This window comes from Protopterus annectens, chromosome 12.part0 (genome assembly GCF_019279795.1).
Source record: "Protopterus annectens isolate FY-2018-M chromosome 12.part0, PAN1.0, whole genome shotgun sequence".
Lineage (NCBI taxonomy): Eukaryota > Metazoa > Chordata > Ceratodontiformes > Protopteridae > Protopterus > Protopterus annectens.
Window position 1 is genome coordinate 402111816 of NC_056746.1, and position 25554 is coordinate 402137369.

Sequence of the window (25554 nt, forward strand, 5' to 3'; positions counted from 1 at the left end):
ATCAGAAAAGTCTACTCAAACTTCTACAATCCACCAATATCAGTAAATATGCACAATCTCTGCAGAAGTAAAAGTCATCTAAATAATTCCACATTAAAAAGATCAGTAACTAATGAAGAGGTTGCTGCTAGCAAACAACTTTATATTTCATTGTGTCATCTACAAATAAAGTGCCTGTTGCTCTTGAGGAATAACTAGCTTATGTTACATTAAAAAAATGATAAGCTAGTAATATTGCAATAGGGAATGGACGGCAAACTGATAACAGGTTCACAGTTACTAGGTATCTCCTCCAAAGAGGACATTCTCAGGACTGCAGCATCCATCCCCTTTAAAAGTACAACACAGTACAGTATCAGCAATCCATCTATATACTGTGGGAGCAGAACCCACAGCCTTTTGTATCAAAAGCAAGCATTCTACCTGTTGTGCTACTATCAACAAATACAAACAGACTTGGCATAAACAGCACTAAACTTCTATCCCCTGAAGAACTATGCAGCATAAGAAATCTGGAAAAAGCTAATATGGGGGGGGGGGTGGCAAAGGCCCAAAACTAGGGACACATTTTAACAATTGCTTGTATAATCTTAGAAAAGTTTCTAGAATAAAATGTTTTATGTTACCATGCATTTCCTGAAAGATAGGAAGACTGAAACTTAAATGGCTATCATTATTTAGTGAATTCAGTTCTCACTGATTTGCCAGAAAACCATAAATTTTAAGAGGAACAGACCAAACGTATGAGCCAAACATTCCAGACATTCAGTAAAACTTTGGACAGCTGAGAACTATGGACTTAACTCCTTGAATCATAAGTGGTAGTATGGGTAGAGAATTTAGACTCTTGCTTCTTGTACCTAAGGTACCTAACTGGGGCATTTTATACACACACACACACACACACACACACACACACACACACACACACACACACACACACACACACACCAGCTTAAGAATGAGCCAGCACAGTACACACACACACCAGCTTAAGAACGAGCCAGCACAGTACAAATCTGCCATTTCTCTCACAGACAATACCTCGAGGGAGCAGAAATATAGTACAAATCTCACAAATGCAGCAGAGTACAAATGTGCTAAAAAGCAATGGAGCCATTTCTCTCGCACATTAAGAACTAAGCACAGTACAAATCTGCTGAAAAGCAATGGCGCATACTACAAATCTGCCGTTTCTCTCGCACATAAGCAGAATTAAGAGCTAAGTACAAATCTGTCATTTCTCTTGCAGACAATATCTGCAGGGATGTGTTGTGAACTCCTAAATAACGAGGACCAGTCTGACTCTACTTTGCAGCAAGTTAAGTTAAATTATGGCTCAGCATTTTGACTGGATGTTGGGCTGCCTTGTGAAGCTGACATCAAAGCACACGCCCTGCATGTGATGACATCAAGAACAGATTCATCAAAAAAAAAAAATTGCCTTCAAATCCGGTATTTACCAAGGAATTTGGTATGGTTGAGAGGTATGCTCCTGGAAGACCTTTGTGAAGGAGCATCATAAAGACTTTATAGATCAATTAATTGATCTAATGTGCATGTACATAGTATAGCTTACTGTCTAGTTTATAAGTGGAAAGGGATACTTATGTTGCTTGTATTAACAGTTGTAAATATGGAGTGTTTGTGTGTTAATAAAGTTGTAATATTTCAAAAAATGTTACTGGACACTGTAATTAGAATCTTTATGACTTTGTTCAACCCATAGGTTTCTGACAGATCTGTAAGTTCAATTCTTGAATATGTAATTAGCAAATAAATATAGCTTTCAAAAATGCAAACCACCTGGCCTGATTGGTCTTGTGGGAAGGGTAAAAAAAATCTTTGTGAGATGACACTGATGCCATAAAAGGCATCTTATGAGAGCTTACTATATACTGTTTTGAAGTAAGGAGGTGGAGTGCATGATAGAAACATTCAAGTATCTTTAAGTAGTTTCTTACACCTCTCATATATAATTTGGGTCTAATAGAACAATCTCGACTTTTTGGAAAGTCAAACATCATATGGTTGAGAAAAAGTCAAAAACAGCAAAATCTACATCTTTGCAGGAGGGTAAGCCCCCATTTACCCCTAGAAATTATATATACCAACTCCAAGATCACACTACAGTGGGGAAAAGGGTAAATTTCCCTGTCCACCTGTACCACGATTTCCATGCAAATATTTAGATTTTTCAGAAAGTTGAACATATGGTCTCAATCATATCACGTTCAACTTTCTGATGAGTTAATCACCTGAGGGGGACCCCTTAATTTTACTTCTGGGTATAGTCCTCATGTTAAAGCTGCAAATGGTTTGAAAATAAAGCAAATATTCCGACAGATTCCTCTCAGCTGTCCCTGATTTTCAGGGATTTCCCTGATTTTGCCTCAAATTGTAGCTCTGTCCCTCTTAATCCCTCTTAAAACTGGTGACATTAGAAGAAGAGATGGTGTATTGCACTTAATAAATAATGTCAATAATTATTTATAGACTTCTTTTACTCCAGAGAATGTGTATTAATTCACATTCTCTTATTCTGTCAATATCTCAAGTTAATATGAGCTAATATTTTAAAAGTATTCCTAATTGTCCTTGATTATTTTTAGATTTGTCCCTGATTCATTGAGCACTATGTTCTGACATAATTTTTTATGTTTTGATTCAGTGTCAATTCAGTTTTTTTCCTTATGACCACACCTACCAAATGATGTCAGCTTAGGTGTTGAATTTCACAGATAACTACTAGGCTAGTTGTGCTTGTGGTCTATTTTATACCTAGCCTAATTTTTTTTCATAGCTGAGAATTAAACTCTGTACCTTGTGACTATGAGGTAAATACCTTAACCATTATGCCAACCTTCCTTCCCTTGAAAGTGAATTGCATATATCAGTAATGTATTCTGGGCAACTAAAACACCATACTTCTTTAGAGAAACAGGTGCTTACATAGATTAGGGTTTTATTAATAAATAATCATGCATTAATTTTTACTTTGCAGTGTTCCATCTGAGAGACATACCTGACAACTTGTCTTAGTAGGATATGAGCCCCTGTTGCTGCACTTAGAATGGAAAGAATAGTAATTTATACACTAATGAAGGTAATAAAGGTGTTGTGGGTTCAGTCTTTCACTGTGTTTTGTCAGAAGTTTTCAGCTTCAAGAAAATGTTCAAAGGGCTGTCCTTATCAACAAGATTAATTGCAAAAATAACACACTTTTTGTATCGTTATAAAACTCAATATTATTTATGGTAAGGGGAATTATTCCCATCACTAAGGGTTTATTTACATTTAATATGAAAAATATGAGAATACATTGAAAGGGACAAACTTGAAGTGGACTGCTCAGGAGACATGGAAGGAAGCACTTTTTTTTACAGAATCTTTGGTGTTCACTCTAACAGTTTTTCTGAAATATTGACAAGATGCAAAATGTCTGTAGAATTCAAGAAAGTACAGAACAGAAATATTACTTCACTTTTAAGTGTTAGGAAAAATACATATTTGGCTAAGCTGGATCTTGTCTTTTCCATCATATAAGGAAATACACAGAATAGGTGGTCCAGTGGTCCTATTTCTGTTGTCATAATCTGCTTCTTCTTTTACCTGAATGAAAAGACTAAATCAGTAAATCAGCAGTGTTAAACAAATAGCCCAAAACGTTTTGTTTGTACAGTCCTGAATTAAAGTAAGCAAATTATATTCACTAAACTATAAAAGTGTCCTTTACAGTTTGTCACAATGGCAAACTTTGCTGCATTTGGTAGAGCAGTGGTTGCTAAAATAAGTAGCCACTTTGCTTTCTTACCTGTGGGGACTTTCCACTTCCCCCTGACTGTCTGGGAAGAGTCAGCAGCACTCCACTGAAAAGCTGATTCGTCTCCTGATTGTCTTTGGTGATGTCAGCATTTTCATGAAGTCCGAAAACTCCTGGATGGGCCGTTATTGGCAGACTTCGTATGTAGTCAACGTAGGTCTAACAAATCATAAACATACATAATTAATAATACATCAGTTGAATGTTTTAAACCTAACATATCTGTCAGTGTGATTTTTGCATGGTTGTGGTTTTGTTGCTGACCACTGACTTTTAGAGCATTACAGTATTTTCACTTTTGTAAATTTGTTGTTTATACTTAAGCAGAGCACTACCGTGTCAGAGTGCCCTGAGAACAGCTTTGCCTACCAAACACATTAGCAAGCTGCACTGAACAGTATGCTGAAATAGAGGCTTGCAGTGCTCGTAATGGCTACAGAGGGAACTTGTGGTGATTTAAAAGGATGTGATATATGTCGGTGACATCCCTAGATCTAGACATAACACCTTTGTTTATAAGCTGTGCAATATAGAAGGGCTTTCTTACAACAATCTACACATGCTGGTCAAAAATTAGGTTACTGTCTACATAAGTTCCCAAATCCCAAACAAATGGGTCAAACCTCAGGGGTGTACTGTTAATGTGATAGTTCCCTGGCATAGAAAGGATACAGTAATGCATTTTTTGGCATCTAGTTTCAGTCCATGATTTTGTTACCAGTTATTTATTTGGGACAAACCTTTCTGCAGGATGGCAAAGTAATTTGTGGATTCAATGACTGCTTCTACCTTGTAGTCATCTGCCAACATAGTCAGCCAGAACTCTCTGCTATTTGTTTTTATTTTAGAAAAGTATATACAAAACAGCAGAAGTCACAGCACAGAACCCTTGGGGACTCCACTGGTGACTGGTTTCTTTGTTGAGGTAACCTCCCATATTTTGATTTCCTGAATCCTATCTGTGAGCCAGTTGATAATCCAGTGAGCGACAAAGAGATTTATTCCAGTTTATTTAGCTTTTCTACTATGTTTGTGTTGGGAATTGTGTCGAAAGCTTTGGCCAGGATAAGGTATGCTATGTGTACTGTTTTGACTTCATCCATTGTTTTGATGACCTTTTTAAAAAAAATCTACCAGGTTAAGTAAGTATGATCTGCCCTTGACGAATCCAAATTGAGGCAGATTCAGTGTTTGGAGGTTCCCTAAGTCCTGATTGATTAGATCCATAATACGTCTTTCCATGGCTTTACATGTGAGGCTGCTCAGACTTATGGCTCTGCAATTGCCTGGGTCTGTAGGTAGTCCTTATGCAGGGGATTGACTGTATCTGTTCTCCAGTCATTTGGTATTTAAGATGCATCCATGGTTATTGTCGGACCCATCGATGCAGAACTTTAAGCTTTTGCCAGCAGTTTTAGTACTAGGTCTTGTGTGATAGCTGGAGGCAAGCCAGTTTCAAGGTATATCTTGGAAATTAGGAGGGGAAAGAGGATGTAGCATGCACAGCCCTGTATCGCCTTCTGAGTATTATTACTTCCAGGACTTTTACATCTTAGAGCTAAAGGTCACCATCCTCTCATTTTTAATCTCTGCAGGTTATAACATTTTTTGCTTTAGTGAGTCTTAGATTTCCTAATTTAAAATCACATGGCCAGCAGCCAAAGATGAAAGGTAAATATTGCTAAATCATTTGGTTCTTCTTTCACAGTCTTTCTCTTAGTACCGTATACAAATTACTCATACACAGACTTCAGTGAATGTGAACTATATTGCACACTTTATGTAAACATGACTGCATTGCAGGACATGCAGCATACTGGAATTCTTTTTAGCTATGTTTCAGTGTATAGGAAGAGCGTCTGATCTCCTTTAGCAGCTTCTCTAGACACTGATGCAGTCAAATGTTCAGCTTGGAAATGCTTGCCTTTCCATGCAAGAGCTAAAAGTTCAAGTTTTATAAATGGATAGCTACACTACATGCACATTTTTTAAGATGAAAAAAACATTGTGAATGAACAGTCCTATTGCCAAGTTCCTCCCTTGCCTACTTTGAAATTTTGGAGGACATTCTACCTGTCACAGGTCACACCTTAAAGTAAATCAGTTTTGTGTTTTTCATCCTCTATAAGTATTTGGTGATGCTCAGCATCTCTAGCACTGATATATACCTTCCAGGCTCTTCAGGACTATCTTCTAACTTGATTAGTACGCTCATCTTCACTACCAGGGTGAGACTGTAATCACAGGTTTGCACTAAGGCAAAGTACAGTTTTTTCACTCTTGTTATATTCAGTAGGTGTTTCAGTGCATCCACTGTGAATAATTGACTGCAACACCCTCCAAGGTTAACTGATCAGTCACAAGCAACTGGCAAGCATCTTACTACACAAAAATAAAAGAATACTTTTGCAGGAACAAGACACTATCCTCCAGCACTACATGGAAGGATGGGGGGGGGGGCTTCACCTCCATCCCTTCCTTTAATATGCTAAGTCCATGACTGCACAACCATGAGAAAAGAAATTAACACCTTGAAAGTATGAACATAGCACATGTAGTAACTGTGACCTTATGACCTTGCACTCTAACTCAGCTCAAAGCAAGCATATTCATGGAAACAAAATTTCAGGGAAATAGGAATGAGGACCTAACAGTCAACAAAACAGACACACTTATCAACTATTGAGAAACAATGTTTTAAATTATTCTGTTTTTAAACATTCATATTTTATTCACATTTTTCATTTTTTATATTGCATTTTAAACTATTCACATTTTAGCAGGGTCTGCACAAAGCTTTACTTCTCAAATAACTCCACTGTCATTTCAAAGTTCTGTCTACAAATGTGATTTTATAGAACTACAAAAACATTCTTCGTGCCAAAACTGTGTAGTGCCAATGGCATGATTCATGAGATAGGATATGAGATAACATCTGAAAATATGAGAAAAAGCTGTCAATAATTAGCAGTCTCTCTGGAGTAGAGGGATAAAGTCCTGACTACCACCCAGACTTCCTCAGTTCCATTAGCACTGTCTGGAGGAGCTGACAGGGGGAAAACAGAACTGACAAGGTGGTCTCTGCTTGCCTCTCTCTGGGGTGAGGGTCAGACAGGATGTATTTCCAGAGTACAATCTCTGCTTAGAATTTCTGGTGGAGGTGCATGGGACTGATGGAGGAAATGCAATGCAATGCATGGAAGTGAGAAATACTGCTCAGCTGACATCTACTGTATGCCAACCCCTTGAGCCTCAGCAGACACGCATAGCCGGAAATGGTAGGGTTTAAGAGAGAAAAATCTTGACTCAGTGAAAAGTAGCAATATTCCCAGTGCTTGTCCACACCTTAGGGAACAAATGGGCTGTAAGCCTGTCTTCCCATTGTAGTGACCAAGAAGGGGGCTTAATGGTCATGGGGTTTGGGAGAAAAAATGTTGTAAAAAAATGAATAAATGAGGTCAAAAAACTGACAACACTGTGAGCTAATATTTAATACAGCAAACATGACTTTTATATAGTTTGTGGCAGTTGTTTTATTTAATCTGTGTTTGATCGTTGTGTAGTTGTCTGTATTACTTTTGACTTTGGCTGCTTTCTGAACTTCAATCTGTTGCTAACAAAGCACCCATTTTTTATACCACTTTGCAAATGTAGCAGTTGGCAGCTTTCAGATGGAACCAGAAGTTACTTTTCAGTCACAAGATACTGAGTACACATTCTGACTGTTGTATCAAACCTAGCAGAGAACATACATATTGGCAATACAGAATTCATAATATATGGCCTTAATACAATATACTAAAATGATGTGGTACATTTAATCATGCTGTTTTTGAATAAATAAAATTGAATAAAGTAGCATCCACTGAAAAACACAAAACCACAATATACTTATGTATTTGTGTATGTGTATATATTTGTAAGACCTCTTGCACCCCAAATTAATTATAACACCCCTGAGCCATCACATACCTCTGAAGAAAAGCAAAAGCTTTGTTCAGTTTCATTCAATGACATTCAGTAAAAGAAAAAAAAAAATTGCCCAGATATTGGACTACTGTACCGAAAAATTGTTTCTGCATTGGACAGTTGTTGGACTCATGACTCTTAAGTTTGTTTTGGCCAAGATAAAATATGTTGTCAGCATTTGCCCCATAATATACAACTCAGTAATTTCTCTACATGACCTAATGAATCCAGCCGTTTTCTCACTTTGGACACAGTCACTGATGACTTTTTTAACACCTTTACCAAATTATCATTTATGATACAGGCACATATGCATTAACAGAAAAGAAAACAAACCATAGTACTACCTTTCATGTTCATGCATTATATATTACATATATTATTTCTTTATAACTGTCATTGACCGATATTACATAAACTGCTCAGTTCCCGCCTTCCCTTAAGCCTCACTCCTTCTCCTCATCCTGAACATTATTTCCCATATACTGTCCCCTTAAATTCCAGCAGTGAAAGATTCCATATAGAGTAACAGTTACACCACTCAATTTCGTATTTTCAGCATCAGAAAACAAGTCCCTAAATCAGGGACACTTTTTAACTTTTGGTATCACTGACACAGAAAGTTAACTGTATACAAAGGCACAAATTAACATGCATTTTTTTCTGAAATAAAAGAAGTCTGTAACTCTAATGATTACCATTATTTGTTGATGGTAACAAACCATCTTTCAAAAACATCATCAAGTTTGAGAAGGACACAGCAAAACCTAAACTGCATATGTCACAAGAAGAGACATAAGTATATCAAAACTTAGCATGCAAAGTGCAAGCCCCTTTCTTGTGGTACTTAAAATAATAGCTCCACTTAATAGTACACTGACACAGTTATATACAGTATTCACAATGGTCTACTTCTCACCTGATAAGGGCCATGTGGGGGGACATAGTAGACATCATCAGCAGACAGCATATACTTCTCTTCTTTTACAAGATGTTTATTGTAGAAAATTGAGAGAAGTGAGAGAAGAAGACGTCTGTCCTTGTCATCTGTTACTCTTCCACCATAGTTGCATTCCCCTTGAAGTAATAACAAATACTTTGTTAGTTTCACTACTATGCAGTGTCATGTTTTCATGAAGTCTTTGGGTCTAACAGATTTAAGTGTATACAATTAAGGGTAGCTGTTTCAGAGAGCACATATTATAACACTGACTGCTGCAGTAGCCTTTGGTTATTTGGGTTGTATCCTACCCAGGATACAACAACTGGCCAGTTTCACAAAGCTCTGACTCCCTCTCACACCTTCATTCTGAGTGCTAATTGGACAACCCACTCGTAGAGGGAAAACAGGAATCTGAGTGCACATTACTTCAGAATTTCTTCAGAACTTTCTCTCAGGGAATAACAGATGAGAGTTTTCAAAGAGAACACCAACTGGCTACAGGCTTCAGTTCTGTCAGATACGTCCCCATAGCATGGTCCTTCCACAGAGAAAATGTTCCCATTTAAATATGTTTGATGTATTTTCTATTTTCTGCAGAATGCTGACAATTTCATTAATATGATAAGTTTGTTGACAAAGGCTATTTTTAGAACAGTGCTTCCATTAATTAAGGAAAATTGCAGATTTTGTTAAACAATATGTGGCTTTACATTTTGACATAAAAAATATCACCTTCTAGATAAATGAATTGTTTTTATTCAAAACTTCTTTAACTTCATATTAATGAATGAGAAGAGTTTTGTCATCTCGCATCACTGAGGTATCTCTAACTATGATAAATAATTACAATGTTAGCAAGTCTTTTCTAATTGGGCCCTTGGTATTTTGGTGAAGATTATTATGTATTACGTATGTATGATTACTTGTGATATATGTATTTTTTAACTCTACTAATATTGCAATAATACAGACATATGAAAATGGTAAAAAAATAAAAGATAGAATTTGATAATTGCTTATATAATGTGATGCATGATTAAAAGGTAGAAACTTTCAAACCATTAAGAAGAGAAGCTGGGAAGATTAAGTAGTAATTCTGCGAGGGAGTGGACAAAACTGAAGAAGAGATAAGAGTGAAAAATGAGTTAGGCATAAGGCAGAAGTCTGGCAATGGGATATTTTGAAGGATATTGTAAAGTATGTGGCAATTTAAATATTGGATTTCTAGGTACATAGCTATTTGTAGCCGCAGCCACTGTTTGGCGGGCATGTTGCCCATGATATTACTACAGTATTCCAATTATGAATAATGCTAGAAGTTTAGAAAATAACGTTGGGCAGTCAGAGTTAGAATTTTAGGAATACAAATTGGATACAGCTACAGAAACAGAGACATAACCAACTGAAAAAGAGATTAGGATTTAAAAACACCAGTTTATAAAACTGTTAGATGAGACACAGTAAAGAAGGGGGGTTGGATGTTAAGAACATTCAATATGAGATCGTAGAAGAGAAAATACAGTCACTTGGATTATAAAACAAAAGTGTATTAAAAGAGGCTGAATAAGTGATATGTAGAGGTTTGCAGTGTTGTAGAAGACCGTAGCTATGAATGATGAAAGAGTGAAGAACTGTAAGATATTAAAAAAAAGAAAAGCATCATAGTAATATGCTTTCATTTTTGCCACAGTGGATATGAGTAATGAGACATTAGTTATTATTAGAGAAAGGAAACTGGACAAATAAAGAAAGGACTCAGTATGAGTCAACTGGTATCAGAGGATACAATGAGGTAGAGTATATCACATTCAGTACTAAAACTGAGGAAGTTATGGAAAATGAAACAAAGGATCCAGCAGGGAAGGGTGTCTAAGTGGCACTGCAGCTTAGGACCAGACAGAGACAAAATGTTGAATAAGAAAACATTACTGAGACATTAAAATAATAGATTTTAACAGAGTAAGGAAATGTGGGTATAAGGAAAGGCAAAAAGTAATGAATCTGATAAGCTGTAAAATTTCATTAAAGTGCAATTTTTGAAAGGGACTGAAGAGTGCAGTTGTGTAAGTAAACTTACCAAAACAGTAGATGTTCAAATGATCTCTGCTGCAGTAACCTTATCTGGTACTTTTCTGTTAATGGGGCAGCAGTCGTCCACAAACATAAATGTTGCCATGAAATGTACAGGTCAAACTTCCTTTTTTTTCTTGTAGATTTGTTTCTGTGTTTTTGCATTAACTGGTCAAGAGAACCTGGATTATTTATTACAGGTTGAATTAGGGAAATGAGAAGCAATAACCGTTGTTTCTACAGACTCTGCAGGTTGTATCATACCGCTGGGTATAGTAGCTGGTAGTGAAAAGAAAGGATATAACAGTGCCTGAGCATGCGTATTCAAGTGATGTTTTTCTAAAAAAAAGTTGGAACTTTTATTTAACTTGGTTTATATTTAGCTAGATATTCCAGACACATTGATGTATTTAACGGTTTGTTTAACTTTGTAAGAAAGTGAAGAAATTAAGTAAAAAAAATCATACTATGATACAACTTTATGGATGAAATGCTGTGTTGACAGATGGCGAGTAATTTTACTTTGCGCTTATCGGAGATTTAAGCAGTGTCATTTGTGTACGCGTGTGCGTTTGCATCACAGCATGGAGTGATCGAAAATATTGTTTTTGAGTGTTAGGGATTATATGATTTGCTTTGTGTCAACTGTTTGTTCTTTATTTGTATAGCATTAAATGTCTTTTTATTATTGCAGAATAATACATGCTTGTATGTGTGTAAATTTTTCGGATATTGTAAAGATTAGGCAACGCCTCATATATTCAGTCTTTATTCTTATTTTTTGGGTTTGAACTGCTCATTTGTTGTAACAGACATTTCAGAATACAGCATGGGACAATTTTGCTTGTCCTGCTTGAGCTTGCTTATGCTAGTGTGACTCCCAAAACTGTTTATTAGGTTTAAAGTGCTTTCATAACAGTTCCCAGCACGCACACAGTCTGACAAAATATGATACAAATAGCTTTAAGTTTTGTGGTTTACTACCAAAAAATAACAGTTGCAGACCCAAATAAATGTCTCACTCACCTCTACCTCATTAAAGCAACATGTTCATCAAATCAATGTACACACACACACACATATATATATATATATATATATATATATATATATATATATATATATATATATATATATATACACATACAGAGAGAGAGAGATCTATATACAATGTTACAATAAGTGTAGATTATAGACCTTTATTGTCTCTAGCCCTTTGGCTAAGAAAGTACAAAAGCCTTTGAAAAACAGCAACATGTATTGAAAATGTCAACTGCAAAGAGGGACAAAGGGCTTTGAGAAATAGGAACATCAGGTGAAAATGGGAACATGTAATTAGGAAGAAATGTGCAGGAAGTTGACCTGTACATTTCACAGCAACATTTATGTTCATGGATGACTGCTACCTCGTTAACGGAAAAGTACCCCTTATCTATATGAGTTATTTCCTGTCAAGGAAATAATTGCCAGCCAGCTTCCAAAGGTTTAAGGGCACCTTTGACATGCCCACACTGTCAGGCAGCTGGAGATGAGATGGCTAACAGATCAGTTTGAGGACAAAAGCCCTTAAGAGAGTTTCTGCCAACAGACAGAGGGAGTCTGAGCCCTGTATATCCAAAGTTAATAGTCTTAGTCAACCATTTAGAAATAGTTTGTTGTGGCACAGGTTGTCCCTTCTTCTCACCTTCTCAAGAAAGGAACAATTGATTTAGTTCTGTCAAGATAGTAGTGGAGTTGTCTGTGGACATCCAAGGCATAATGTATTCCTTCTCCTTCATTTTTCGGTTCAAGAAAGAAAACAGGCAGATGGCCAGTCTGGCTTAAAGTAAATCTGGATAGGCATAAAAAAGGATTAGTTCTCAAAGAAACCTTGTCACTGTGGAAAATGACATAGGGTTGACTCACCATACACATCTATAACTCAGATACCATTTTTGCAAATGTCAGATCAATCATTAAAACTGTTTTCCATGTTAAGAACCTCAAGTCACTAAGGTTAGCTGGTTCAACTGGAGCAAGTGTTAGCTTTTCTAACACAAAATTAAGATCCTAAGGAGGGCCCACCAGTTTTCTTGGAGGCTTCTTATGCAAAACCCCTTTTAAAAATATTTTGACATAAGACTGGATTGAAAGAGGAGGATCCATGGGCAGGCATGCTGAAATCTCCAATAAATGAACGTTGACAGAGGAATAAGAAATGCCATAGGATAGTGACTCACATGAATATTGTAAAATCAGAGAACATCTAGTCCTGAATGGATGCTGGTTATGTTGTTGGCACCAACTAGAAAACCTTTTCCATTTGCTAATATATAGTTTTCTATTGTCAGGCTTTCTTGCCTCTGTTACTATCTGCTGCATGTTCTCAGTAAATATGTGCCTAAAATGAATTGACTCCATCATCCTGGCAGACAGTTGAAGTTGATGGATGTCAGGGTATATCAAACACCCCTGTTCTTGTGTGAGTAGATCCAGTCTGTGAGGAAGCTCATGAGGACAATTGTGGTAATTGCCCCTGGACATTTCCAAAAGAAGGGAGAACAATGGTTTCCTGGGCCAGAAGAGAGTCACCACAATGATCTTGGGGAATTCCTTCTGAATCTTCAAAAGTCCTCTGGATATTAGTAGACACTATAGAAAAGCATAGAGGAATATTCCTGTCTAAAGAAAAGAAAAAGCATCTGTCTTCCAGGCCTTCTTGCAAGGAGTTTTGGAACAGAATCTTATTAGTTGATTGTTAAGAGAGAAGGCAAGGACGTCTACTAGAGGAACTCCCTACAGATGGATCAAGTCTTGGAAGACCCCTAGGTTTAGTTTCCATTTGTGAGGGTCTGCCTGATCATGTTCAGCTTGGCTGCTACACAATTTTGTCCTGATGAGAAGGTAGGATGCCTGTAGGCTGAGACTGTCATGTGAAGCCATATCTGAACCTAACATGGCTAGTCTGCAAAGAGAATATGACCTGGATTCCACTTGTTTGTTGATGTACCTCATGACTATGGTATTGTCTAACAATTTGAAGAGGTTCCAGTGACCAAAAATGTTTAAGAGAGTTGAGTGATTTGATCAGGGCAAGCATCTCCTTGATATTTATGTGCTTGCATGTGTCACTGGTGTCCCAAACACCTTGAATTTTAACCCACTTGAAACTGCTCCCCAAGCAAAGTCTGAGGCATCTGTGGAGACTGACTGCTTTGGAATAGGGTTCCAAAGGGCAGACCTGGATTTAAGAAAATTTGCTGTCTCTACCAAGTGAGTTCTCTTCAAACCCCAGAACTGAGATTTAAAAAGATAATGGGTGTCGGAGTTGGGACTAAAGAAACGTCAGATACCATTGTTTCTTTATCATGGGGTACCTGGGTATCATGAGAATCACAGATGCCGCGAGACCCAAAATCCTGAGGTATTCACTCGCAGTGACCAAAGTCTGATTGGAGTCTCTAGAATCAGATCTAGGTACAGATCTTTGTTTTTCTTTGGAAGAAAAGATCTCTGAACTGAAGTGTCAAGGCAGACACCGCAGGAACACAATCCTGCATGAAGAAGTCAAAAAAGAGTTTTGAATGTTTTCTGGGAATCCATGCTTGTGTAAGAGATCTCTCACCCAAGTGAGAGATTCATGACACTTTGAAAAAGATCCTTGAAAGCCTTAGAGGAGTGTATTCTTTGGCAACAGTAAAGCTCTAAATGGCTTAGCTCCCAAACTTGTCTTTTAGTCAGCCCAACTTGAACTGCACAGTTTGGAAGCATGTAAGGTGTTCTTTGGAAAGTTTGGGAGCTAAGCCGTTTAGAGTTTTACTGTTGTTTCCTTTCATACAGTTTCTTCAGTTTTTTTTTTTTCTTTTACTGGAAAAATTGGGCCAACAGTGTTATTAATGGCAGCAGTTTCCTCGGGGATGGGCACAATATTCTGACTAAACAGGGAAGCCTTTTCAGTTCCCTCTCCCAGGACTAACAAAGGTGGCTTTTCCTTGCCCACTGAGGGGACCTCGGCAGCTGCAGATGATGTGGCTAACCTCCACTCCATACCAGTTGTAGGTACTGCACCAGAGGGATCTGGGGTAAAAGATGAGTGATCTGGAATCTAGCTTTGGCCACAGCAGAGTCCCCCAACTGTGGCTGAGGCAAACTGCTAGCCTGCTGTGATGACAAAAGATGTTTGCTTAGCTTCTTTTTGTGGATGGAAGAAGGACCAACCATGGGACCAGTAATTTGTTCCATGGTCAAGCTAAAACGGGTGCCTCTTTCCCAGGGAAAGAAGCAACATATGCCAGTAAAAATTTAAAGTTGTTAAAAGTCACTTTTTCCCTACAATACAGAATAGAAAGCATTTTAATGAACATTACCAGTCCTAAAAAGTAAAATAAACTCAATTTCTCCACTGAAAAATGTTTTTCAACTACTTTAATCTACTTCTAAACTGACAGGAAAAAATTTTACTCCCATTTAAAAGTACAGTTAAGTCTCATGACAGTCCATTAAAACATACTCCTAGATTAAAAATAACTTCCCTAAGTTGGAAAGTACATTTAAACAATACATTTTTTATATGGAAGTTTTTTTCCACAAAGGAAACTTATCTGCTCAACAAATAACAGTACAACCTGACCATTAATCTTTGAAAGTCAGAGGAATGCTCTCTTTGGCTGCAGAAAAGCTCTGAAGGGCTTAGCACTCGAACCTATTTTGGGGCAGCTCAGTTTCAGCTGCCTATAGATTTGAGGATATGAAAGGTGTCCGGCTGTTATATCCTTGGCAGGATACAACACATCCTAAGGCTACTGTAACAGTAACAATATGATGTCCATATTACATTCTCAATCCTGTGGTCCAATATCTGCTGTTCATAGTGTAGTGATTGACAAATTGTATGTCATTCACTAGTATGATACAAACAAGCCTGTTCAGAAAGACTGTGAAAAGATGACTCAGCCTTGCCCTGAGCCAGCTTTGTATTGCAAAGAATTATATATTGATTATGCATGAATTCTGTGAAATGTATTAAGTTTAAGAACATAGTCCCTATGTTTTGTCAATTAGCCTATTTTCTTCTTTCAGTACCTCATCCCAGTATCTGGGGAATACTAAATTCTCAAATGAGATCACTTTTAATAAAGAGTTATACATTTATAAGACAGTATAGGATAGCGTGTTTGATCACAGGAATTCCCTCTTACAGTACAATTTATATTTACTACCTGATTACCTAGGGATTACTTACAGAAAAATTTGGCTGTAGTAAAGTATTATTTATAAGGATTAACAGGCTGTATTTAATCATAAGCTTTAGGCATCTCTGTCATATAGTTCTAAGACATCCACTGCACATACCAGTAATCCTTATGTCACTATGGTTCCCAATTTTTAAATAGAGACTCATGCAATATGAGAGTGTTGATAGTAAAATTAGAACATTCTAGAATGGGCTCCATTAATGAAACCTTAGTATGGTTATTAATGTCAAATCAAACTCTAAAACTTCCAAATGAAAGGAAGCACTTGTTAAATAGTAGTTTATTTGATTGTTCTTAGAATAAACATATTCTACTGTATTCCTTTCATTCTCCAAGTAAGCTTTTTCACTCACAGTTTTGCTGTTCTGCTGCTTAATTTGGTTTGGCTGCTGCTCCATCCATAAAAAAATTCAAAAGAACATTGCTTGCTGTTTTGGATTTTACATATATTAATATATTTATAACAGTCTTGTACTTTCTGTAATATCCATATATATGAAGCAAGGACTAAATGACTCGTATATTTGATACTAGAAAAAAAGTCTTAGTATTAACCCCTTTCTTAGTTATGTTCCTTTGCATGGCTCTTGCATGTATAGAAAACCACTTCTCTTTATTTATTTATTTTTTATATTGTCTATTTAAGTACCAAGTAAACCTGATGGACAAACTGTCCCTTTTCAAGGGTGACCTGGGAACATTGTCTGGTTAAGTGACTTACTCAGGGTCACACAGCAGGCAAATGAAGGTGGAAAGGATCATGGGATCAGGAGCAACTCATTAACAGATCAGAGCTTTAGTCCCATGCACCAGCTATCATTGGAATCATTCATAATGTTCACTAACTTTGTAAAACAAAACACTTGGTAAAATATTTCAAAGTTTGTTATTTTCAGATCATCATTTTTTTTTGTAAAATAACTTTTTAAAGTTGATCACTCCATATAACTGTATTAAACTACAGCTGTCTGCCCCCCCACCAGTCAGTGATCAGTGTAGATGGCCCATGTTCCAGTACCCTGTCAGCAATCACTCCAACATTATACCTTTGCAAGTCTTCTGGTGTTGACTAGTGCAACCCTCCTACCACACTTGGAAATGAGCAGAACTCCCAGGGCTCCCTGCTGACCCTAATGCATGGTGGTGGCCCCTAAGCCCCTCCACTGCCCCAGACCCAGATGCAATATTTAATTATTTCTGTCCATGCACTGTGATGGACACCTAATATGCCCGATCACTGTGTTTATGAATGCTGTCATGATTGTGTGCGTGAACTGCAACTCAGTGACCTATTAGATGGTGTTTGTTTCAGTGTACCATGATAAACACCCTCCGCATACGTTTCCTACAGCACTCCTCCCTTTTCACTTCCCAGATGCTAATCCATGATTTACTGTCAGGCTTGCATTGTGGTGGAGTGGAGCTGTGCCATGCCATGCCACAGACTTATTTTCATAACTCTTGTCTATGATCAGAAATTTAAAGGTGGACACTAATGCTGATTATATCAGCATTGTTATCATGTGGTGTTTCATACTCCTTACCTCAATTTAATGCATTCCTAACATCTGTATTGTAACCCTCCTTCCTCATGTCTTGTAAGTCATATCTATGTTTGCTTGACACATATATTGCACATGAACTGTTTGCATACTAAATGTTTTATACTTGGAATTTAGTATTATGTATACTGTCACCACAGAAGAAATATCTAATTTATATTTATAGAGTGTCACTACTGAACAATTAATTACCTGTTTGCATCTAGATCTTGAAAGCACTACCTATGTAATGTACCTTTGTAAAAAAAATTGCTTTGTCATGAGTATCTTAAATGTATCTACTGGAGCTTTTCTCCCTGGGCTTCCATTGAAAATGTACTTTGCTAAGTACAACTTTCCAGTCAACAAAGACAAATAAATAATACATAAATACATCTGCATTACACTAATTCGTCTGTGAGCAATATCAGATTATTACAATGGCCTTAGTAGTGTTCCTGTATTTTTTTTTTTTTTTTTTTTGAATGAGGGGTGGCGGGCAGTTATAACTCAAAATTCCTACTTTCATCCTTCAAAGGTTTCTGATGTTGTCTTGTAAGAAACATCTATTTTTTTTCTTAAAATAAACTGCATAGTTAAAATAAAATTATTCATTTTGTTATGAGAAACTGTAGACAATGACTTGTTTTTATCAAAAAATAAACTCTTGAATTTAGTTTAACACTATAACTTTACATACAAATTGTTTTGAGTAATCAGTGGACAGATAAAAATAATAAAAACAAAATTTAGTGGGAGGTAACAAGTTTAACAAAGTATAAGCACACATGACAGCAACCAAATGTACATGATATGTATCTATGAATAAAAATAAGGACCTGTCAGATATGTCAAAGCATCCAGTGGGGTCTCTTCATATTCATTCAAAAACATCTGAATTTGCCTCATGCTGATTCGAAGATCTGATTCATTAAATTCATAAGGAATATTCCAACCTGTAGAATGAAGAATGGAGAAGCACACTGTGTTAGGATTTAAGCATTTGTGTGATTGTACTCTCTTAGGTTTTATGCCAAATTAAGAAAACTATTTTGAAAAAATAGTTGCTTTATATATATATACACCTCCAACTAAATATTTGCAATTCTTTGTAGCTACCACAGTACTGTAGTTATTTCAGTTGTGGAAACCAAATACACAAGTTTTAGATGAGATACTTACATGAAGAGCTACATCATAATTATTAAAATTTTGATTCATTTAGTGTAATAGTTTTATTTTCACAGCAAATAACATTTTATCAGTGAACAGGGAATATTCATTTGCTAGCTATAGTAGTAGAATTCAACCCTGAAATGCAGAATGTTTTTTTGTTTTATCACTAAAAATGATAAACTATTAAGAATTTCATGGAAAAGCCAAGGCATAGGAGCTGGGATCTTGACTGCATGGCTGTTGATTTGACATTTGATAAATGGATCCTACATTGAAGGACTGTTGAAGAAAGGTCGATATGAACAGAGGTATGTCTCCAAAGAAATGGGAGGATGAGTGCTGGACTTGTTGCAGGACAGATCCCAAGTGGATGCCTGGACAGTAGCAGCTTGCAGGATGCTCTCATTAATCACTAAGAAGATATCACTTTGCCTTGAACATATATGGAGGTATATGGCATTCAGAGACATCTGCCTATCAAATGTAATGGTCCCTTCATCTCCCAGAGGTATTAATGGCTGTGTATATAAAAACAATAATAGGACAACTGAGACTGTAAGGCAACAAATAATAAAATACCGCTGGGTTTTGAAGATAAATGCCAGAAAATAATTGACTAAGAAATTCACTGATGTTGCTGTGGAGTTACACAGTAAATGTCTAGCCCTCTTCCATACATGCAAGAGGCACTGTCAACATAAAAAAAATTACTGTAGGCTGGAAGGGAGCAAAAGGAATTGGACATGAAATCTTTCAACCAAATTAAGATGGGAACACAATGCAATGAGAAAAAAAAATGCCTTATGTTACGCCAGGCAAAGGAGGTAGACATGAAATCCTTCAACCATGTCTACACAGAAACAAAATGCCACGAAAATTGAAAGAGTGTTTCATGTTACACTAGGCATTGTGGACTACATTAACATCTTCATGTCTGGCACTTGTCTGTTCACAAAGGCATCAGACACACAAGAAAGCAAAAAGTTGGTTATTTAAATGTAATGGTCAAAAAATACTATCTAGCAAAGCTAACTGAAGGTGCAACACAGACAAAATCATATTACAAAAGCAACACCAAAATTAAACCCATCTGCTTATCCTACACATAGCATCTTGCATAATGGGACACTTTCAGAGCATGCTCAGTATTGCAGGTTTGAGACAATCACTTATCTTGCTGCTCTGTATCAAAGGGATGTTTTTATTACTTGTTTTTTATATATATATATATATATATATATATATATATATATATACACACACACACACACACACACACACACACACACACACACACACACACACACACACACACACACAATATGGTCACCGCTACATATATGTACGATTTGTATGTATCTTAAAGCTACTTTGCATGTGTTTCCACCATTTATACAACATAAAACAAAGATAGAGAGGTTTTAGAGGTTTGATTCAATCCCTAAAGTGGCACAGAAGTACCCCTTCCTGCATCAAACAAAATGTCACAGGCTGTGTCTGTTTTTACTAGATCAGATTTAGACTGTGATGAGGGCTGCTCCACTTCGGAAGCAACTTGCTTCAAATTCTTAGCTCAGGTTCTGCTTGACAGAACAAAAACAACTTGGGTCTTGGTGTACCTCTTTTGAGGCTTACTACAGGGATTGTATGCCAGAGAAATGATATAAACTCTATAAATCCATGGTTTGGCAAAACCAAAGAAAGTTTATGCCCAGGGTCACACTCATGATTTATAATAAAATTATGTGTGACCAATCTACCCCCAAAGAGTTACAGTTTCTGGATTTTCAGAATTGAAAAAAAAATCCTTTATGAAACTTGAAGCATTAAAATGACCAACTAACTAGCTAACTAAACCTATTAATTAATTTATTTGAAATAGCCAAACATGCATTCTGGAAAAAACAAAAAACAAAAACATCCCCCCCAATAAACTATGATACATGCATTAGGGCTTTTTATTTGCAACTGTAGCACGTCACTGAATAAAACAAATTATTTTAATAAGTACCACCTGTGACATACATTTCATAAGTCTGGTTTCACCATTACTTGTCCAAAACAGTTTTGTCTCAGCCCTTTTGCTTTAGCTGAATGCTTTTAAAATGTGGTTTTCAGTATAAAATGCTATAGCAGTGTTAAAAATAATATGTCTGTTAATATGAATTAGAAAAAAAAATATGTCATAACTTATTCTGTGATAAGTATAGCAAACTTGTTAAACTTTTTTTAAAACTAGGTCCTTAGTACATTTTATATTGCTTATTAATATTATAAAAAGGTTACACTTATCAATATGAATAAGAATAATTTTGTGATAAAAATATCTGAGAAACTGGTAATGACTTATTTGTAAACACTTTGTGTGACTCAACATACCAAGTGGACCAAAGTTCCGCCTCTCTTGAACAAGAGCATGGAAAAAGCAAAGCCCAAAAAGCAACTTTTGCCAGATATCTTGCTTCTTGCAGCTGTTAAAAAATGCAGCATCTGATACTGGGTCATTGAGGTATGAACGTAAAAGATTAGCTCGAAGGCCTTTGGGAGGTTCATTTGTCATCTTTACTCCATTCTGAAGTATAATGACTGGAAACTTGTCTGAAGGGTAGCTTGTTAACCAGAGTCTGAAAACACATAAATGACATTTATTAAGCAATGTGTCAGTTTCCATGCAGTGGCAATCCTTGCTGCAACATGATTACCTGGAAAACCATCTCTAACGAGTGGATTTATACTATTAATTTGTCTTAGTGAGTTACCACTAAACATATGACAGAATAAAAACATTTTCAAACAAACCATACCTATTCAGATCAAATAATCCTTCCATCCATCCACAAGCCCTTTTTCTCATTTTTGCACATGGGGTCAGGGTGTCACTTCAACAGTGACAATCAACACACACACACACACACACACACACACACACACACACACACACACACACACACACACACACACACACACACACACACACACACACACAGCCACTATAGAGTGTCTAATCCACCTACTGCAAGTCTTTGGAATGTAGAAGGAAACTACAGCCCCAGAGGAAAACCACGGGAACACAAGGAGGACATGCAGAATCTACACAGAAGGCACCCCAGCTAAGAATCAAACCAGGGAAACTCTTGCTGTGAGGCAAAAAATGTTAAGTGCTGCACCACTTTGCCACTCATCAGAGCAAATAATAGCCATAAATGTATTTTAAAACAGATTTCTCTTTCTCTGGTGAATACTTAAACATAGAATATTAGAGCACCACATTATGTTAAACATTTCAACCTATTGAATAGGGACATTTGCATTATAATTACAGGCTATTTATGGAAGCTTTTAATACTTGCTGTCAGTGTAATAACAGCTTGTACCTCATAATGATATAAGAAGAATTTTACCTACATTTCCACCAATATCATGGTAAGCAAAAACATTAAGTGCTATACTGGCATCTGTGTATCATCTGCACATATAAGTCAGTTTTTCAAAACTTGATGATCTAATCTGTCTTCCATCTAAATAAAGTCCCACAGAAGGACACAGTTCAATACCAGTTTTATACCCCAGTACATACAAAAGTGCAAAATTGTTAGGAGCCATGACTGTGTATCCCACATTAGATTATATTTACTCTGAGACTATTTTACCTTGGAAAAAAAATGCAAAATTATCCCAACATGCAGTGGTTGCGTCAGTGTATTACAACTTTGCATCCCTCCATAGAACAAAATCAGGTTGGCTATGACTTTCTAAAACCTATGTATTCCATTCTATTCCACCTATACTGAATAATACAATAACATGTTACTGTAACTATCAAAACTTAAGTTATGCAGCATTTGAAATCCCTTGTTGTTTATACAGAACTGATGATTAAAGGTTGGCACAGCGGTAGCATTGTCACCTCACAGCAAGAGGTTTTCTGGTTCAATTCTTGGCTGGGGTGCCTTCTGTGTGGAGTCTGTATGTCCTTCCTGCGTTCGCATGGGTTTTCTCCAGGTGCTGGGGTTTCCTCCCACATTATAAAGACATACGTCAGGAGCATTTCTCCCCAGGCCTCTGCTGAAAATTGGCTTCGTTCCAAGTTGGACTTTCCCGGTTAACAAATGTTAAATAAAAAAAAAAAAATTAAATATGTACCAAATTCATTTTATTTTTGTGTAGAACACACAAATATTTTTTTTTCTGGTGACAAGATAAATCCAAAAAGGTCATGACCTGTTTGAACAGGCATAATTTAATTTACTATTTGTTCCTTTGCTAACCAGGTATGTCAGCTGACTTTTTACGTGCTAATATATATATATTTTTTGTAGTGCCTTCAACTACAGGACATCCTTAAACCACATTTATCAGTCTATCACCCCAAATCGTCCATTCCCTGGCCAAATGATAGCATAACTAGCACCTTTAACTAGTGCCAGACTGAGAGTGGGAATGGGGGGTCATCATCAGTGGCACTAGATATTAGAGGGGTTGCTTCTTACCTAACTCACACAATATCTGTACCATTCTGCAGACGTGTCACAAAACATACACACTCCAATGTACCTCTCAGCCACACAATGTTCTGTCACCTAAGAATAGTGATAATTGATTCAGGTTAATATATCTCTGGCCTCCAAATGGGGTTAGCCCTGCATCAAGCAAGTTCCACATCTTGACCACAAGGTAGACAACAACCCGAGGCTACTTCAACCTACCTTCCCTGCTGGCTTCTTTTATACACAACTTGCTGATTAAACATGGTGATCTCACTGATGGGAGCAAAAGCTCTGTACATGGAGAATCAGAACATAATTTGATTCTGCAGAACTATTTCAAATAAAACCTGATCCCTAGGGCCAATGTGAATATAATATGAGTAACTTATAAGAGTATCCAGCTAATCAGTATGTTTTATATGTTATCTACAAGGATGCTGGGTAAAAGCATTGCCTTCTGTATTCTTGTCTGTCTGTCTCTGCCTGTCTGCAGCTTTCAGTTGCTCCATATATTTGTTAATTTATATAGTTACCATTCTCTTCTGTCCTCACTTCTATATTATTTCGGTAGCTTAAGGTTATAGTGTGTTCAAATGTTATTACATATGAATTCCACTGCTACATATTATTATCACATATCCTGTTTTTGCCACTGGTTCTGCTGTTATTACTTGCTTCAAATATATGAGTTAAAAACTGAAATAAATAAATATCCATAAATAAATGTGTGTGCATATGTGTGTGTGTGTGTGTGTGTGTGTGTGTGTGTGTGTGTGTGTGTGTGTGTGTGTACATGTGTATACATGTGTGTGCATGACTGTGTGCTAAGCATCTATATAGATCAGACAAGGCATATTACCTAAATTTAGGATTGGTGTTTTCAGGGATTATCACTTCCTCGCAGATTTTCTCCAAAGTAGGCATCCAGCTGGTAGCAAGATGACAATTCTGTAGTACAACCCATGTACCATCCTTGATAGCATCTTCTATCATCTTAGCTGCAATTGGTCCTTGGCCCTGACCAAGGGAAATAGTCTGAATATTTGTTCCACCCATACCCAGGTCATCTGCAAACTTCAGCAAGCCTAGTTAAAATGAATAGCAGAATAATTATATCAATAAAAATGCAGATGAATTAGGCTGCCAGACTTGACAAATATAAAAATGCAAACATTTTGAAATGGCAGCTGTCAAGTGTATGTGTGTATATGTCTGTGCATGTTTGTATAAGCATGTGCATGAATGACTGATGCTTTTTTGTGATCTGTGCAATGACATGATAGAAAGACAAAATGCATTTTTGAAATTATCATAGCTGTATGTATTCCTGTTTTCCATCGGATCTATCTGAAACACAAATCACTGAATACAAATAAGCAGTTATCTACCACAGAGTACAAAAGTTTTAGGACAGGAGTTTGCTCTTCATGCAAAATAGATCCTAACATATGATGTGTGCATAAATTAACAGAGTTAATGTCTAGCTTTCTTTAAATTAATGTCTTCCTAAACTGTTATTTTAAAATATAGTTCAAAGGAAAACAGCTCATTTGCTGAGGGTATTACATACAAATAAAGAGATATGAAATGAAACATAACATTAAAAGCTATTAAAAAGAAATAAAAAATTCAGTACCAAAATAAATGAACATTAACAGGTAAGACAAAAAGTGAAGGCTATACAGGGAATAAAGTGCCTAATGCTGATGTGTAAAACGGAACCAGAAGTACCATTAAACTGACCATTAATAAAGTTGCAGGAGGCCACTGATAAACTGTATCTAACACTGTTCTTCTACAGCATATTTACTGCCTCCTGTAATGCTGGTACTTATTGGTAGAAGTTACAGTATTGCTAAGTTTTTATGTAACATCTCAATTACGACTTATGTGTAGAGAGTTCATTCAAAACACTGTAATGTTGCTTCTAGTAACAGTACTCACATTTCTGATATGTACTAATGGAGTGTCTGCCATAACAAAATGAAACAGTAAAAAATGGATCCGTTACATATTACCATTCTACTTCTGTTATTCATTTCATGTATTATGGTACTATCATAGTGTTGTTTTTTATGCTTATTGCTAGTTGTGCTAAGCCCAATGAGATCACCTCAATCAAAACAGGGAAGAAATGTAATAAATGAATAAAAGAGGCAGAGTGAATCTTGGCCAGAGCAGAGAATGGTACTAATGCTGAAGGGGGTAACCTACTGGTGGACAAACACTGAACTCACATGCTTCAATTGCCCAAGGTTCAAACCATCAATAAGCGGAGTTCCTCCATAGGAAATCACTGTCAGGGAGTTGT

The 25554-nt window shown here is 36.6% G+C and overlaps 1 protein-coding gene across 1 annotated transcript in view; it reads right to left on the reverse strand.

The window, feature by feature from the left end:
• DNAH3 (dynein axonemal heavy chain 3) overlaps positions 1–25554 on the reverse strand; it is a 2217123-nt gene that overhangs the window by 229632 nt on the left and 1961937 nt on the right. The window contains exons 53-57 of the mRNA XM_044089509.1: positions 24103–24328; positions 21136–21380; positions 18420–18536; positions 8712–8869; positions 3815–3982 (exon numbers count right to left, since the gene is read on the reverse strand). Coding sequence (XP_043945444.1) covers positions 3815–3982; positions 8712–8869; positions 18420–18536; positions 21136–21380; positions 24103–24328 — 914 coding nt within the window. The remainder of the gene's footprint in view (positions 1–3814; positions 3983–8711; positions 8870–18419; positions 18537–21135; positions 21381–24102; positions 24329–25554) is intronic.